Genomic DNA, 20,427 nt, shown 5'->3' with positions numbered 1-20,427 from the left:
TTTGTCCGTATTATTAAAGAACAGCAAAATAGTTCGACAGGAACAGATGGTAATCGCTTGGTGCCAGGTCAGGTCCATAAGATGAATGTACGAGAACCTTCCAAATCCAAAAACCCGAAAATGTTGGATCTTGACCTTAAATAACTTTTTTAGTAGATGTCGAAGACTTTTCTTTATAATTGTTTACCCAAGCCCTCTACAGATATTCAGTTCTGTCGGTGTTTTGGTAATTTTATCACTATTTGTATAGCTAAATTGATCGGACTAACAAACTTCGGTTTTTGTTTCGGTTGTCTTCGGTTAAAATCCACAAAAAGACTAGTTTATGACATTTAAATTAAGTTCACCTTTATTCTAGCTACTTAATCTAAACATATTTTATGCTAAATACTGGTTTTATTGCAAGACATTCTCACTCGCTCTGAAAAATATATCCATCAATCGTCAAATTGCCATTATTATCGTTTTACATTTCTCTCACAAAGTTTGAAAGACTATAGCGAAGCACCACATCGTCTATACTCGTTTTCGTGGAACGTTTTCTAGCTACTTTTGAGCTATGTATCTCTTCCACCTACGTTGCTCATCAGGCCGTAGTGCATATGTTATATTTTCTATTCACATTTAATTTAAATAGATTTTTTCTCTAATTCGAATAAACTTTTAGTATCACAGTGTTTTGAATAAAAGATTAATTGTATTTGTCAAAACCTTTGCGGTTTTCTTGTACGACAAGATTTATTACATTCAAGTTTCAAATTCAAGTTTAACTATTTGCCTAGCGTAATTTCCAGAACTGTGTCTTCTAATTATTCCTAAATCTATTATATTATTATTATAAATATTTATTTGCTTAAATTAGTCTAATTGAAGGTGACTGTGATTTGAAATGATTTTAGTGAATTGATGATGGTCAATACAGCCGAGCAAATAAATCGAATTCTGTCAGCAAATAAATTGAGAAAGCTTCAAGATCTTGACTTTAGATTCTTTAGGATGTACACGGTACTTTTAGAAAAAGGACAGTTTTAATAGTTTTAGTGAGAAGCTGATACAGATAAATCAGTCGAACAGAGCCTAGATCTTAAGCATCAATAGGTTTTTTTATTATTATTTAATTAATACATTGTTACTTGTCGTTTCCGACTAACCTATAATTTGTCTCATCGGCCCTATCTTATGGTGGTATCCAAAAGCTGCATTACTTCAATATTCTCATGAGAAAGGAGTCTTTCTTCATGCTCCCTTGCAATTCTCTTGATTTCTTAACTGACTGTGGGTATCTGAAGGTATCGATGACTTTGAAGGACTTTGTTCTGAAAAATTTGTATTATGTTTATGTTACTCTTTGCAGAACATCCCTATTGAACTCCGTATGTCCATATAGGTTTCAGTATTTGCTTATATATTTGCAATTTATTATGTAATGATAATTGTGATTTTCTGCCAATTAGCCAATAAATTTTCCTATATTTCAATTCAAGTTCTTTTCTTTTCTTCTCTATATGTTCGTTCCAGCGAAGTTTTGCATCAAGATTCATTCTGAGATATTTGGCGTTGTTACTATGTGGAATGATAGTATTATTTAATATTATTGATACTTGTACGATCTGATTGTAGGTGAACTGCGGATGCACAGATTTACTTTCGTTAATTTTTTTTCCACGCTTCTGTCCAATTATTTATATTGTTATTTGTTTGTTATAATTTTCGTGTGGCTTCTTCACAATTGTTGCCATCTTCATTTATGGTATATCACAAGTATAGAGTAGATAAAGTATTGGCGCCAGTACACTTCCTTGTGGTACTCCTGCTTTAGCTTCTTTAATTGTAGAGTAAGCTTCCTCTTATTTATCTCCAAATATTCTGGCTGTAATGTACGATTTGAGTAGTTCGTTGTGTTGTTTTGGTAACACTTTCTGTAGTTTATTAACAAGGCCTTCATGCCAAACCTTATCGAAGGCTTGTGCTACATCTGAGAATATAGATGAGCATACTTTTTACTTTCGTAGGCTTTTCAATAACATCCGTTATTCTGTCGACCTGATCAACTGCTGAATGCTTGTTAATATACCCAAACTGGTGTGTCGGTATTAGGTTTTTCTCTCTATGATACCAACAACAATAAACAAATAAAAGGGCTTGAAAGGCAGTTTGCTAGGAGAGCTATCGAAGAAGTTCTTCAACGACAAGACAACTAGTTTTTATTAACATATATTGTACGAATTTTGTATTTAAATCAACGCAATATTTTAATTATTGAGTGTTTACTTTACAAGGCGTCTGCTATAACATTGCGAAACTAAAAAATCTTATTTCTCATGTTATTTCTTGTTGACGCTGGTCATATTCTCATGAATATCTTCCGCCTCGGTGTCCCCATAACAACAAGCCATTAGATCATTGTCGTATATCACTGCACAATCACAACATTATTGAGCGGCAGGTCGTATGGTAATAAAGCGACTGAGCGGGCGAGCCGGGCTCACCCAGTGCGAAATATTAATGTGCAGACGGTGGCGGTGTCGTGCCGGAGGAATCGTGAGGTCACGTGTACGGAGGGACTCCCCGCCGAGTTAGTGTCACGTGTCGGGGGCGCCCGGCGAGAGGGTGGGGTGACGGAGCCACTCGAATACTGACCCTTTGTCGCTTTTTATCGGATTTGTTACGTTTTGATTAGGAACGATTACTCCGGCTACTTTTCGTTTTTGTACACGGTTTTTTCCGGTATATTGTCGTGTGCAGTTTAATTGGTTGATCTCTATGGGAAAATTGAAGATAAGATAAGGAGATCGCTGATAGATGATTAGACAACAAAACCATTTATTAACTTACTTCATAGAACACATTATACTTATTTTCTATCTACAACAATTAATATCAAAAAATCAAACTCTTTCTTTTAGATTTTACGGTGCATAACTTACACAATAATATTGGCTTATTAATATTCTTCATAGAAGCAAGAATGGCAGGTTATCAAGATTGAAAAAATCATGTGCCAGCTTCATGAAATTATTTACATCGTTTTCAAGAGAAGTAGTTCTAATATGAAATGAATCGAATAGTAGAATAAACAATTTAGTTTTGATTAGTTTCGCTTTTACTTATTAGCATGATATATTATATTCCTTATATGTTCATTCCAAATAAAAATAACAACAAAAAGTATATAGTCTATCCAAAAAAAATTTTGTACATAAGCCATCAAGATGTTTAATGTATTGCCTGCCGCAATTTGTAAATTCGTTTTAATACCATAAAATGTTTTCCTTCTCATTTTAATCTAATTAAAAAGAGACACAATGCTTCTGATAAATTCGAAAGGGTAACCGAACTAGACTGCCAAAGTCGTCCGGTTGTCAAACCTAAGCAAAATTCTTCAAATCAATAGTGATGAAAGGTTATAAACCGGCAAATGTTATTTTAATGATTTGCTTGTAAATTTGAAAATAAATTAATTTAAAAAAATGTAAATAAATTTGAAAATGCTGCTTATTTTTACTCTGATTGAAAATTCCGAATCCAGACAGAACAAATTGGGTCTCTAATCAGTTACTTTGGAGAAAAAAAAGATAATGGAGGCCCCCTCTTGCCAGTAAAATTCGTTAGAGAGGTAAGCATTTTTACTGTTAAATATTAATTCTTATTGAAGATACTTTTTAGCGTGTTGCAGCTGCACTGAATATTAGAATGGACAGGGTCACTGAAATATCTCAGAAAATAAAAAATATAATCTTGAATTCATCGAGAAAACCATCCTCATACGAAGCGGGTGACGAATCAAGATCAGCTTGAAGTTAGCACTATACAAATAGTTCGTAGTTTTTCAATACAAATATAATTTAATATAATTATTTCAAAGGAAAGTGTTAATCTGAAATGTATCGAAGAGGTCTAATGGAACTAGATATTGCTATGCAGTATTTACAGATTTTTTTTTATAAATTATTATAAACACATTTACTTTAGAGGAGAAACGAATTGATGACGTAATACCAGAGTACAACTAAATTTGTTTGAAAGTGAAGACATCGAAAATTATTAGCTGCCATATCAAAACCAGTATATTTTCTTTCTTCTTTACACACATACACACACACACACACACACACACATATATATATATATATATATATATATATATATATATATATATATATATATATATATATCTTTTGTTTTACATGATGTACATTTATATTTATATTAAAAAACTAAAAACATAATCTTGAATTCATCGAAAAAACCGACCTCATACCAAGCGAGTGACGAATCAAGATCATCTTGAAGTTAGCACTATCATAGATTAAATATATGAAATGTATAAAAACAGTTAGTAGTTTTTAATACAAACATAATTTAATACAATTATTTCAAAGGAAACTGTTAATCTGAAATGTATCGAAGAGGTCTAATGGAACTAGATATTGCTATGCAGTATTTACAGATTTTTTTTATAAATTATTATAAACGAATTTACTTTAGGGAAGAAACGAATTGATGACGTAATACTAGAGTACAACTAAATTTGTTTGAAAGTGAATACATCGAAAATTCTTAGCTGCCATATCGAAACCAGTATATTTTCTTTCTTCTTTACACACATACACACACACACATATATATATATATATATATATATATATATATATATATATATATATATATATATCTTTTGTTTTATATGATGTACATTTATATTTATATTAAAAAACTAAAAACATAATCTTGAATTCATCGAAAAAACCGACCTCATACCAAGCGAGTGACGAATCCAGATCATCTTGAAGTTAGCACTATCATAGATTAAATATATGAAATGTATAAAAACAGTTAGTAGTTTTTAATACAAATATAATTTAATACAATTATTTCAAAGGAAACTGTTAATCTGAAATGTATCGAACAAGTCTAATGGAACTAGATATTTCTATGCAGTATTTACAGATTTTTTTTTATAAATTATTATAAACACATTTACTAGGGAAGAAACGAATTGATGACGTAATACCAGAGTACAACTAAATTTGTTTGAAAGTGAATACATCGAAAATTCTTAGCTGCCATACCAAAACCAGTATATTTTCTTTCTTCTTTACACACATACACACACACACACAAACAAATATATATATATATATATATATATATATATATATATATATATATATATATGTGGCGATCGCCACGACCCTTTGGGCCACCACGAATACATCAACAAGTACAAAGGTTGGCAGCGCCGGTGAATTGGTACCATGCGGTTCCAGGGTATATAAGACCATCACGACGACGTCTCGCTCTCTTTTCTTTTCACCGTCCCCTTGTAACAGTACCACTTCCACAGCGCTACCGTACTTCCTCTACTTAACCTAATATCAATCTGTCAATTCTCCCATCGACCACATGTATCAATCGTAAGTTAAAATAAACAACTTTGCTTCAACCAGTGTTTTTAGTTCCCGTGCAAATTCCTTCCAAAAATAGTAGTGAGTGTTCTGACAAATAATCGCAGCAGCAGCCACACATTTCGACCGACTGACCGACCCGACGAACATTCATATGTATATATATATATATATATATATATATATATATATATATATATATATATATATCTTTTGTTTTACATGATGTATATTTATATTTAAATTTTAGGGATATTAAATAATTTTAACTGTCACCTTTGTTATTTGAATATTAAATTTCAAATGAAATGCCTATTGTTAATGATTGCTCTTCTTGAATCGCCCATTTATTAATGAGTGAGAAAAGTCAGGGTACTTTATTTGTTGGGATATCAAAAAATATGTTATGTAATAGTACATCGTTTCCACCGCTATGTTTAAGGATTAGAGGATATACCGATTAGTAACGGACCAAGGGAGAGCTAACAAGCTCAAATCATCCATAATCATCTAAGTTCTCCTACAACATGTTTGAAATTAAACCTAAACGTAAAAATAGAAAAAAATTAATTAGATGTGAAGCAACATATAATATTGTGTCCTTTACCCAACCAAAAATTTTGGATCCTGTAATACTGTTATTGATGAAACCGTCTATACAATTGGCTTATATTGTCCTTATTATTATAATTATCACTCTCATTTATCATTAGTTTTTAACTATGAGTCGAAAGTAAATCATATTTTGATTTTTTACTTGGTTTTGAATACCAATAAACTAACAAAGCCATAGTGAATCGTTATCATAAATCATGTAACGATATTTAAATTTATATTCGCATAGCCAGGCGAATTCCTTTTTATTGTTTGATAGTTGGTGTAAGTCGGCCATCAAACCCTCACCTCGACAAATTCCATTAGGCACCCGATCCGCTTTTATCCTCCAGGCACAATCGAAACTCTGGAAAGCTTAAAACCCGACCGCAATTGTCAGTCACTTCACACTTTAGCCGCTAGAGGCGCCACTTAACCGAAGAGACTAATGAATGGATTTTGATTGGCACGGCGCTGCATCTCGCTCGCGCACTTTGCCGCCCTCACCGTGGCTCTTTGTTGTGTCGTGATGGAATGAGCGCTTTTTAACTTTCCGTCTTCGTAGAGGAAGGGCGATACGGGCCTAACATGTGAAGGATCAACCGGAATATTGGATTAAGACAAGACGTGAAATATAACAAATCGCATGTGTTATACTTTAACAATACGAAAATATTAGGTGTGATACATCAACTTAAATGATTTGTTGACTTGTACAATTGATGCTTAGTACAATCTTAATTTACAGATTTATTTGTTGAGATATAAAAAAATATGTTATGTAATAGTACATCGTTTCCACCGCTATGTTTAAGGATTAGAGGATATACCGATTAGTAACGGACCAAGGGAGCTTAGTACAATTGATGCTTAGTACAATCTTAATTTACAGATTAATTTATTACTATTGTTGAGCGACCTTGAGGCAACTCGAATTTTACATCTAAAAATAGCGGCCAACAAAATACCCAAAAAATATTATCCCAGATGTAGGACATGTGCGTGATGTCAGCAGTGACGTCCAGTAAACGATAACAAAGATCTACCAACCCCCAGACTTTGATCTCGGATATTACTGACGGGTATTTTTAACTGACCATCGTTCAGTTCAGACGTTCCACTATCGAAGTATCCTCATCTCAGGTACCACAGCGCCACTCCCTTTTCATCTATTTATATTTCATAAAATTTTACAATACATCAATGCATAACGGCCACATCATCAATGATAGTCAAACCATCGCTGTATTATTTCATTTTGCCTCCAGTAAGACCATAACCACCACCACCACCACCACCACCGAGCCATAAACTACTAAACATTAATACATCAATAAGAATTTTCGGAAATTAATCGTAGAACTTTGTTTTGGGTGCGCCGGATTACTAGTTGGTTTGATGTTTCAGTGCATCTCCATATTTGCACCCCTTAGATCTAAATTAGCTTTATGATTGACTGATAATCCAATTTCTTTGACTTTAGATCATGTTAAGAGTACTGTTTGAGTCTAGCTCTGCTTTTTGTCAAACACGGTGTTCCAATTCAACCTACCATCTAGATGGATGCCAACGTATTAAACAGATTCTGTTTAAAGAATGGGGCAATTGTCAAGTGATATTATTAGGTTTTTGTGATTTCGCCTCAACCCAATATTAACAGGAAAATTTGAAGTTATTAAGCTGTATTTTCCCTAGCCAATTTTTAGACCTTGTTGACCGCTACTTATTGCATGGAAATAAAATAAAATAACTTAATTAAATTGTTTTATAACATTCCAGAACTGAAGTACTAGCAGGCTGAAGGAAAATACACTAATAGTAGCAAGAACCAGATCTAATTACAGGTTTTTGTTTATAATGTTAAAGGTTTACTTTAGGTGAACATTTCACACACCATACAAGGACAGTCTGTATAGCTTTTTGTATAACATATAAATTACATATTATTATTATTAATATTCAAAAGTAATTTTTATAAAGTGTAATCTAACTGTAAAATTCGTTGGATTTGATACTTTTTGTTTTCTCTCCAGTACTATTTCTCTGAGAGATTTTCGGTACACAGACACTAATTATTGAATGTTAAAATTGCGTTTTTAGCATTCATTACTTATTGTTGCTTGATTGGAATAAATCTGCCGTCCAAGAAAATTTAGAAACGAAGGAAAAATATCAAACTATTAGAGTAGTTGCCAGGAATGTAAATGAGCAATTACATGTTCATTTACTATAAATATTTCCTTTAGACGCAGGTAATAATATAAATAAGTGGACTCAGGCATGGAAAATAAAAGTTAAAGATACTAAAATTAAATTCATCTATAACCAAACTGTTTATATATCTATTTATATACATATTAGTAATACGATTATCCCAGCAATGTCAAATAGCTTTGGATGAATCTCGATGCAATACTCCGTTGGAAAAAGCATTTCAAAAACAAAAGTAGAAAACTATAATTAAATTGTAAAAAAATATATGGGTTAAAATACATGTTAAATTGCTGTTGTTCAAGCAAATACTAAAAACTATATGAAACTATGGAATTCGGTCATGGGGATGTTCTGCGAGGTGTAACATTAACATAATACAAATATTTCGCAATAAAGTCTTGAGAAGTATTATGGATGCACTCAGATATTATAAGAACAATTACTTACATCAAGACATTCTGATCCTGCCATAATAGATAAAGGGAATCTGTGATAGAGGGAATTAAGAGATTCGCAACAATAACATACATAAGGATAACACCGAGCTAGGATGTAAGAAGAGAACCAAACCATATGATCTTATGTAGTGAAGTGTACTAAATGGTAGAAACACTAAAAACAAAACTGTTCCAGTTCTCATTTTATTTAACATCTGTGTTATACAACAACTTAGAACATTAAATTATTTTTTATTAATAAAACTCCTGTAAATATTTACAGATATACAAGTGAAACCAGCTAAAATATACAAAATTTGAGAATTTAGTCAGTTTTTTTTTTGGGAGAAACCGAGGAAATGTCTATGAAGTTTATCTTATTAGAGTTATAGATAGAGGATTCAAATTTTGTTATTTGGGAAGTAAGTTGGGAGCTTGGTAGCGGTATGGTTCGCAGGCTGTAGTGGACAAGTCTATAGTCCAGAGACTCAACGGAAGCAACACATTGCAGGTTAAAAATATCCATATAGCAGTAGTTATCCTTCTCCTTATTCTCCTTTTGTTTAAAGGTGCCTGCTTCCATGTGAGAGATTAGTTAAAAAGGCTATTAGGTATCTGGTAGGTAATACAAGCATTTCTCAATAAAGTCTTGAGAAGTATTGTAGATGCACTCTGATATTACAGCAATAATTACTTACACCAAGATATTCTGATTCTGTCAGAATAGGTACAAGGAATCTGTGACAGAGGGAATTAAGAGATTCGTAACAATAAATGAGGATAACACTGAGCTAGAATGTAAGAAGAGAACCAAACCATGCGATATTTTGTAGTGAAGTTTACTAAATCGTAAAAGCACTGCAAAATGCATTAACTCTTATTTTAATTTATTAGAGGCTAAGTTAGGGCCAATGGGCCTTCCGAGATGAGTCCAGAAGAGAGTTCTGAGTCCTTTTTCCTAGAAGCCACAATAGACACAAATTGTCAGTTTATTCATTAACAATATATTAATAAATAAAAAAAATAAATTTTAAAAACTCAGGTAAGAACTAACTAGAACCACTTTATACCACACTTCTTCTTTAAATATAATTCGAAAATGGACGTAATGATAAAGGATATGGATAATATTTAACAGAATAGATATTTAAAATAATAACGTAACAATTTTTAAATAAATCTGTAAAAAAAAAATTCACCATTCTTATAATATGAAACTTATCTAACAAAAACCACTTCAGACAGACATAATAGACATCTTTTATTGAGTCGTGAAATCACAAAGAAGAATAGAGGGCGACAGGCAGCGCCCTCTATTCATCACCGCAGGAATAACTCGTTCTCGCTCAATAACTATTCCCGTATGGTGTAGGAAGCATAAGCGTTGTGAGAAAAGTTCGCAGGGATCGATACCGGACAGGACAGAAATCGCTACAATCCAATTGCGTACAGAATACTGTGCTATTGAAATTTTATTGTACTTACCACATTTTGATCGCAGAGTGTCCGATATACTGTTGTACGATTTGGGTGTAGATGACTGATTGTGTAGGGATTTATCCAATGTGATTCCTGAAAATAGACATACGTTTAGGATAAATTTGCCAAAATATTGACAATTTGATTATAAACCTACAAATTATAATTGGCATTTATATTTCTGTTAGTTATATCAGGACACTAATACTTAAATGTTTTAAAAAATTTTATGCAAACGTCCTCTTTTAATAAATCAAATATGTTTTTAAAAACAATTAAACTTTTTTATACCAATTATTTATACCACTTATTTTTTCTTGTAAAGATAATATTATCACATTTACCCTTCGAAGATAACTTCTACAATGTTGTAGAATACAATGGTAATTGGCGTACTACCAAAATAGAAAAATTGAAAAATGGAAGAATATAAAATTTACCAACTGTTTTAACAGTGGTTGTTTAATAAGTAATATAAACTGGATTTTTGGGTTTCAATGTTGTTGTAGAAGTTCTGAAAGTTATATATATATATATATATATATATATATATATATATATATATATATATATATATATATATATATATATATGAAGGGCGTCTAAAAAATAGAGCACTACGTTTTGAAGAATTGTCTATTAATTAGGCATTTTCATGCATTTTGATCATTTTGTCATTTTAAATAGGCTGTATCAAGACAGGTTGGTACAATATATATATTAATGAATATATTTTTCATTATTTTCGACAGCTCTTTGATACACAGAATAACTGTTAACCAAAAAGCGCTATGTCTGGTGAGCATGTTGAGTGAGGCTGAAGTGACCGAATTCAATGTACGAAAGTATATCTTTCACAAGTATGGCAACATATGACAAAGCATTGTCATGCAAGAAGATGACATGTCGATCATGTTATTCAATTTGTGTCGGTAGACATCTCTAGTAACAGTTTCATTCGGTTTTAGTATGTCGTAATTTACTACAGCTTACTGATGCCATATCCACACAAGACTTTTTGGTCTATGAATATTCAGCGTCGGTATTGATGTAAACAACTCTTTCTAACCTGACTAAAGCATTGCCAATCAAGAAGATGACATGTTGATCATGTTATTAAATTTGTGTCGGTAGATATCTCTAGTCACAGTTTCATTCGGTTTTAGTAGGTCGTAATTTACTACAGCTTACTGATGCCATATCCACACAAAACTTTTTGGCCTGACTGATACTGGGATTTGAAATGACGCTCTGTAAGAATTTACGGCCTTATTCTTAATAGTAGATCAGAACACATTTCAATGCAAATATTTCAAGAAATATTCCGAATGTTTGAGAAACAATTTTAATTATTTGGTGCGTTATTTTATCAGCATGTGTAATATTTGTATATATAATTATAACGTGAAACGAATAGTAATAATAGATAGAAATATAATAATATGAAACGAGTCAAGCAAGAACTGAAACTTTAATCTTTTGTTACCCTAATCTGTCAGTGTCCAATGGATAACAGTGACGAAATAGCATGGCTTTCATTAGATGTCAAATAGTAATTTAAACCATTAATAATATTATAATAATAAAAATATATCAAATTAGCAAAGGGATGAAAATATTAGTAAGGAATTGCAAAGAAGCAGACAAACAAGACTGTCCCAGTTCTGATTTTATTTCACAGCAGTGTTATTCAGTAACTTAGAACTTTAAATTATTTTTATTAATAATGCTCTTATATACACGCTACAGATATGTAAGTGAAACAAGCTAAAATACATAAAATTCGAGAGTTCGGTCAGTTTTTTTGGGAGAAACCGAGGAAACATCAATGAAGTTTTTCTTATTAATATTATAGATAGATGATTGGGATTTCGTTAATTGGGAAGTAAGTTGGGAGTTGGCTGTTGTGGACAAGTCTATAGTCCAGAGACTCAACAGAAGCAGGCTAACAATATCCATACAGCAGTACTTATCGTGCTGCCTTAATCCTCCTTTTGCTAAATGGTGTCTGCTTCCATGTGAGAGATTAGTTAAAAAAAGACTATTAGGTATCTGGTGGGTGTATTGGTGGGAAGGTTTAACCATTAAAGGAGATAGGAAATAGACTACAGGAGTTATTCTTCCTACCGAAAACTGTTCGAATAATAAAACCAGTTTGCGGAAGTAGATCTATCCCACTTTTTCAATAAGTATAATAACTACATATTATATATAATTTCAATAAGTACATATTACGAAGAATATATGTTAATAAAATACTTTTGATATAAAACACAAACGATTTATTTAATTTTACGAAATTAGATGTAATAAATTTATGGCAGTCTTCGAAAAAGTTGTTAAATTCGAATCAACTGAATGAATCTCATTGAGTACTTCTCAGTCTACATAAAATAATCTATGTTTATATAGAAAATAGTGTTTTCTGGTTTTAGATGACGAAATATCTAAGTGCTCTCTTAAAATCAATTAAATTGACGTTGGATAATTAACGAACGATACGTTGGTAATGCCAACAAATTCTCCAATAGCCACTCTACTTTTTTTCAGTACAAAGGACATTGATTTGCTTGATATGATTCCCGTGGGGTCCCTCAGTCTTTTTGAAACAATGTATACATCAGGAAAATATATTAGGCTGAGTTTCTCGTAGTGACGTGTTTGTTCAAATTTGAATAATCGGAAATCAGAGCTTTACAGATATTACAACGATTCTTATATAGAAAATAGTATTTTCTGCTTTCAAATGAGGAAAGATCTAAGTGTTATCTTAAAATTAATTAAATTACTCGAACGATAAGTTGGTAATATCAACAAATTCTGTAAAGCCACTCTAAATTCACTGTAATGCACATTAATTTAATTACGACTGGGGCCTTTAGAGTGGATGTAGCATTATCATAAAATAAAGTTCTTATTATTTCGATAGTTTGAGAGGTCAGAGACCATTTTAAAATAAAACCAATATTAATTCATTTTGAATATGCTCAGGCGATTTAAATTTTTAAAATATTATTTTTTAATCGAAGTTGTTGGTGTTTTATGCATAGAAACAGAAATGTGTATTACTTAATTTAAACATTGTTTTCGTTAATTATGGATCGAGACTGACTATGAATAAAACATGACGAAGTAGAGACATCAAATAAGACATAAATCACTTCTTAACTACGACCGGCCAACAAACGATTAAGTCGACATCGCGTCTAATTTAAAAGACTTCATCGACGAATGTCGCACACCCGTAATCTCCCAGTACAAATCCCCCACTTCTGAATTATAATGACAATCAAAGGAACAACTACTCACGACAACATGATACATGATCGTACGAGTTCCAGGACCCGAGCGCCAGTCGAGCATATGTTTCCAGCCATTTAACGAATTAAGGCTCGATCTCGCCGTCATTAAACTTATCCTTCGATTTTGGGGAGTGAGCTGCCCGATCGATGAGTTCGCATCGATAGAGTCGATAGAGACGATTATTTAAAAATCGATCATATTTGTAAAAGAATTAAATACTTATTGTATGTTAATTATGACTTTTAATTATATTCATATGTTATTTTTATTTTTATTGTGATAAAAATAATCATTTCGATCTTTTGATAAGAATGATATCAGGCAGATTATATTTACGAATTAATTTGTTACTGTTTTACTGACGTAATTGCATCAATACATAAGCAAGACGTGGAATATATACAACAGTATGTATTTCTCTAATTGAAATTAAGTTATACTTCTTAAGTTAAGAGTAACACAGACAAGTTCGTATGGCTTGGCATGTGAGTCCATTTTAATAATAGTTTTTTTCATGTTATAAGAAAAAATCTTAGTTAACATTGTAGATCTATATAATTTAGAGCTCATCGTGTAGTTTTTGTTGGCTGTGTAGCGATAAGTATTGGCAATTAACCAAGAATGTTTGTTTCGGCTTCTTTGGATTAGTTGGTTTGATGTTTTAGTGCAATTCCATATTTGTACCTCAGAAATCCAAATTGGTTTTATAATTGACTGATAAGCCAATATTTTTGATTTTTAATTCAAGTTGGGACTATCTTCCGACTAACCAGCAGATTTCTTTGGTTTTAAGGTCGATCTGCTTTTTGTCGTTTTTGTAGTTGTATGTTGTATTTCATGCAAATGTTTCTTAATTCTCAAATACAATCCTTTGTTGGTATTTTGAAATGATGAATGATTTAGTTGGTGATGTGTGAGTTACAAATCATTTCATAATAAGAACAATTTTTTTTCTACCTTTCACTATTTTTGGTCATGATCTTACAATTTTCTGACTAAAACTGAAAAAGGGAGTGTGTCGCAGAAATTCTGTGTTGTTAATGAATGTTTAAGATTCGAGTCAATCATTACATTTCAATTTAACTAGTATAACACTTAGTTTTAAATGATTTTTTTTATTTGAAGCTTTATCATGAAAAATCGGTAAAATGTATTTTGTTCAAAGCTTTGTCCATCCATAGCTACTAATGTTTCATTCGAAATCAAAAGCAATTCCATCTCGAAAGAACGATTCGTCCACGAATCGACCTATATCTTGGAATCTTCATGAGAAGTGGAGTACTGCTTAAACGGCTCACGACTTATATACGGGAACAAGAAGCTATCAGAAGGAGCCAGGTCTGGAGAATACGGCGGGTGGGGCAGCAACATTTTGATATTTCCATGCATTTTTAATGTTTAATTAGATTAGAATTTTCTGGTATGTCAAAGCCAAATTGATCTAAAACTCAGAGTTGATGCGGCAACATTGCGACGTTTTGATGTCACAAATTTAAATGACGTATTTACAAAATAACTTTGAACAAGCTATGTATTATTTCAAAATGTTTTTTTTTTGTGTTAAAAATCTAATTTTGATTATTTTTTAATTTTTAGTGAGTTCCTTTACAACAACAAATAGTTATTGTCTCCGCCGGGAATCGACCCCGCTACCTCCGTTTGGGAGCTAAACGCTTTAACCATTACACTATAGAAGCAGTTGTCTATAACATTTCTACGAGGTCTTATATACTACATGTAGTGCTTAAAAAGCAATGTGAATGGCTTTTGCACTGAACGACTTCCGATTTTCCGTCACATCAGCTCAGCAATAAAATTATACACAAATATCTGATATTTTAGATAAAAATTATGTGAAAACTTTGTACGTGCCTTTGAAATTTGAGTGTTTCCTTCGATTTCTCACCCTTACCCCTAACAGATCTTAATTTGGTTCCAATGGGACCACCTTGGATATGCACTCTTTCGAATAAAAAAAGAATTTTACATACATACATACATTAAAGAACATACATTAATAAGAAATATACAGCCGAACATAGAACCTCCTCCTTTTTTGAAGTCGGTTAATAAAAATGAAAGACTAAATTTGTTAAAATAGCATGGAAAATATAGAAACTATTATTGCCATTGAATTTGCAATGCAAAGAGACTCCAATCTGCAACATTTCGAGGAATTTTGCAATGTTAAAGGCGAATTTCAATTTGCAACAATGCAAATTGATAGTATGGATGAAAGCGGGAAAAGTTTTTGAAAGCATTAGATCTAGCTATGCAAGATTAGTGGAACAATCAAAAACGACTTGGTGATGCGATAGTTTTATAGACAGGATATTTTCGCCAAAAATTGCCAGTGATTCAACGCCAAAAAATTCATATTCCAAAAAATGTAAAAAAATATACAATATATTATTTATTTTAAATTTGTTTGATGCATTTAAATAAAAATTAAAGACAAGAAACATTTAATAAAAACTATTGTTAACAATAAATAGAATAATACTAAATGCCTAACATTGTCTAAAAATGATTTAAGCAACAAACAAATAAAATATATCAATTCTAGACGCTTGAACTCGTCGGTTGCAAATAAATATTTTGAAGGGGTGGTTTTTCTTTCCCACGGGTGCGACTCCAGTGCGTGCCAACAACCACTAAGCAAACAAAACATCATAGCATCGCACAATTAAACAGTATTGTTCGTTAATGGCCAAGTGAGCAGTAACTTTCCACCGACTCGGGGGTGACGTATTGACCTTATGACATTTTTATTTGATGGGTGGTATTTGAGATATTTGCCGTGTTTTTAAAGGTTTCCCCTTTTTTACGATTTTATATATTTTTCGTTTGTAGCTCTACATACTTATAATAAAACAACATTTTAGTACACTGAAAGTTTGAATTTTATAATATTATTTATTGTTGAGGAATTTATTGAAAAATTTAGAGATATTTTATATCAAATTATATTTTTGTAATATATCTGTATCATCTTATGCTGCGTACAGACCGGGCCAACGAAAGCCAACGTATGAGATTCGGCATTGTACACCGAACAAGGAGGAAAGGTTCGTTGGGTTTGAATCCGTATTTTACACACTACATTTCGTCCACACAGCATTCGCCGATTCCATTCATTTCTTTTGCTGTTACCAACACTCTACGGATTGCAAGCGAATGCCCACAAACCTTCGTTGGCTGTCGTCCCTACCGTCCAAACAGAACTAAAAATATCCTAACAAACCCATTCGTTGGCTTTAGTTAACCCGGTCTGTACGCAGCATTAAACAATATATTTAGCGGTGGCGCAGTGGTAAAGGTGATAGGACGGTCCTCCTACTGTTGCGATAGCCGCGGATTCGAATCCTGCTGGGGCATGGTCCTAAATGTATGTTTGTGTTTGTTTAATATTTGTGATTGTCCTGCGAAAGAGTGTAAAATCCGACAAGGAAAAGGATCCCAGTCACGTCAGTAACCAGGCTAGGTAAGACCGGATGTCTTCTGGGATGATTTCTAAAGTTGGTCACGCGCCAGTCGGTAGGCTTAATGCTGAGGACCGTGGTTCGGAACCCACGTTAAACTGTAGGTCCAGTCCAGATAAATCTATAGTTGGTAAAAGGAGACTTAAAAATATATAAAAAAAACAATATATATGTTTAGTAATTCTGGTTTAGAACATTTTATGTATATTTTAGACTATATTTTCTAACTATATTTTAGAATATATTCAAAATATCATTTAAAATTCAAATTTATTCATTATTATATTTTGACCAACTAGGGATTGTCCGGCCTATTCGTTCAAGGTAAGTACAATAAGTAGTAAGGCTAATTACTTAACTGAACTTATTATTTAATATGATTTTTAATAGATTTTGTACTACCGTCTAGAAATAAACAAAACCATATATGAGAAAATAGAGAAACTTTCGATGAAAGAAATTAATCGCTTTATTCTTAAAAAATATCGGAAAATAATTCGGAGAAGAGGAATTGTTACATTTTTAGCCTTACATTTTTATGTAATATGTTTTTTATATATAAAATAAATAAAAGTTTATAAAATAAAATAAAGTATAGTGTTTGTTAAAGTAAGTGTTTGAAGTCGCTAAACAACGCGACTATAAATAAATAAATTAATTAAAAAATATGTATTTAAACAAATATTTTAAGCTCCGGCCTACGCGTTCCCAGCATCAACTCTTATACGGTAGATTGTTCGTCGTTTCTTTTACATTTCTTTACATTTCGTACGTAATTATTACAATCAAAATTTGGCAACGTTGTACCGTGAAATGCTGGCTGGTAATTTAGATTCGGAAGAGAAATCCTTCTGTATATATGTATATACATATATGTAAAAATTTCATTCCAACTAAATAAATTCGAAAATGACAAGAATCGTCAGTTTTCTACAGATAGGGTTACAAGATATTTAGATAGCTTTGTGCATTTTAGGGTATTAACTTAATTAAATTTGTAGGTGAGTTTTTAGTTCCCACGTGGGATATAAGACAAGGTATAAAGCCATAGGAACATGAAAACCATAGAAGGCAAACTAAAGATGAGCTATTTACAAGGGCGAGATTGAAGATTGAAATAAATAAGCAGAGAGCAATGAAATTTTGTTAAAAAATTTAATTAAAGAAATTATTGTTTTAATTAGGTGATAAATATAAGACAAAAGATAAGGACTATATAAATACGTAAAAGAGGTAATGAAAATATGTAGGAGTTAAAATGAAAATAACTACATAATTTGCATAGATGGAACACATATGATAGGACAAGTAGAATAAATTATGAATTATTAACAGTATATTTGCAAACATTTTAAAGCATTAATAAATATTAAGGCGTTTAATGATTAATGCAATAAGATATGTGGTTAACTAACATTTTATTCCTTGAACCTTGTATGAATTATTTTGATTATTAATGCTTAGATCCAAGTTTTGGAAAATCAGTACTTAACTAAATGATTGTAAAGACACTCTTTTAATATACAGTTCGAAATTGTAAAAAAATAAATTACCTAATTGTGTTCGTTATTGTTTTAATATACATGTTAAAGTCAAATATAAATTTCAAAATTGTTTCGTTCATATTTTCTCTGTTTTAATATACAAACATATTTTATTTTATTTATTATTCCATATTTATGTTTATAACATAAAAGTAAAGGAAAATCATCTGGAGTTGTGACAGTTCTGAAATTAATCTTATGATATTTTGTTATAATGTTCAGTGGCGTAGTAATTTTCACTTATTACTTTGTAAGTTATTGAAAGTTAATGGAAATCAGAATTAATTAAACGCAATTGAAATAATTTTAGGTCTTGAGATAGTTTGCATATATTTTAAAACGTTTTAATATACAGACATTTGTTATTTTAATTAAGGTTTTGTACCAAATACATTTCTGATCCTGCATTGAAAATACTGTGAAAACAAGTCTTAGTAATATATCATTTTTTGATTAAACCTTTTATTCTATTATGGGAAAATAATTAATTTAAAACATTGTGGTGGGATTTCGACCACAGAGTGATCACTTTGCTGGGTTCGTTATTGTTTTAATATACTTGCTAAAGTCAAATATCAATTACAAAATATTTTTATTCATATATTCCATACTTATTTTTATAACTTAAAAGTAAAGTAAAGAAAGATGTATACTTATATTTGATGCACTGAAGTTGTTACAGTTCCGAATTCCGATCTTATTTTACAATGTATAAAATAATCTTTGTTGTACTTTGTTGAAATGTTTAGTAGTGTTGTAAGAGTCACTTGAAAACTACCTGGTTTACCATTGTAAAACACAGTTTTTTGACAAAATTAGGTTTTTTTATTCAACATACTTCTTTTCCAGGGTGACATATATACTTATATTTGATTATAGCGACCCTCTAACTTTTCATCACCATCATATTTCATACCATCACTTAATTATTCGACGAAAATTTCTTCCCAGCGAGCATTCTTTTGAGATCTGAGAACAGGTAATAGTCTGTAGGGGCTAGATCTGGAAAATACGGTGTATGATGAAGCAATGCAAAGATCAAATCATGGATTTTTGCCATCGTTCCAATAACGCTATGTAATAGTCGCTGTTAATTGTCCGTCCTTTTTCAAAGTAGCCAATGACAATTATTCTATGCGCATCCTAAAATACGGACACCGTAACTTTGCCAGCCGAAAACGCAACAGTTTCCTCATGCTTTGGAGCAGGTTCATCGTGTGCAGTCCACTCGGATGATTGTCGATTAGACTTCGGAGTGAAATGATGGAGCCATGTTTCATCCATTGTCACATATCGACGCAAAAACTCAGGTTTGTTACGCTTGAAACGCTGGTCTGAATCATCAACTCGTCGTTGGTTTTAGTTAAAAGTGAGCTCGTGCGGCACCCACTTTGCACAGAGCTTTCTGATACCCAAATATTCGTGAATGATATGATGTACACTTTCAGTTTATATCTTTGAGTGTCTGCTATTTCATTCAATTTCAATTTACGGTTATTCAGAATAATTTTGTGGTTTTTGTAAATGTTTTCGTCGGTAACAACCTCTTTTGATCGCCCACTGCATTCGCCGTATTCGGTACTCATTTCACCATGTGGAAACTTAGCGTACCAATCCTTGATGGTTGATTTTCCTGGTGCAGTGGATTTTCCGCCAAGTTTTTGCTTCAATTGTATTTTTTCCCTTTAAAAGCAATATTTTGTCAACAAGCGAAATTAGTTTTTATCAATTTTTTCACAATAATAAAAGTTGCTTCTCTCAAAATGCTTTTATCCACAAACTAATGATCCGAAAGCTGTCAAATTTATACACGCTAAGTAAGAATATATCGATTTAATTCTAGTAGCGCCATCTATTTGTCAGGTAGGGAACTTTTCAATTGACCTGTTATGTCATGTAAATAATTATTATAATATGAAATACTCATTTCCCATTGGGCTAATTGTTTAACTAAGTTTAAAAAAGC

General features: G+C 31.8%; 1 protein-coding gene across 1 annotated transcript in view; it reads right to left on the bottom strand.

Annotated features, from left to right (window-relative positions):
- Positions 1 to 20,427, bottom strand: part of Ets65A (DNA-binding protein D-ETS-3) — a 158,399-nt gene that overhangs the window by 101,636 nt on the left and 36,336 nt on the right. Inside the window, exon 4 of the mRNA XM_076407008.1 lies at positions 10,139 to 10,225. Coding sequence (XP_076263123.1) covers positions 10,139 to 10,225 — 87 coding nt within the window. The remainder of the gene's footprint in view (positions 1 to 10,138; positions 10,226 to 20,427) is intronic.

This window comes from Rhynchophorus ferrugineus, unplaced genomic scaffold, assembly GCF_030347505.1.
Source record: "Rhynchophorus ferrugineus isolate W39M unplaced genomic scaffold, kcgeb_rfMv2 rfM6, whole genome shotgun sequence".
Taxonomy (NCBI): domain Eukaryota; kingdom Metazoa; phylum Arthropoda; class Insecta; order Coleoptera; family Curculionidae; genus Rhynchophorus; species Rhynchophorus ferrugineus.
This window is presented reverse-complemented; position numbering and strand designations above follow the sequence as displayed.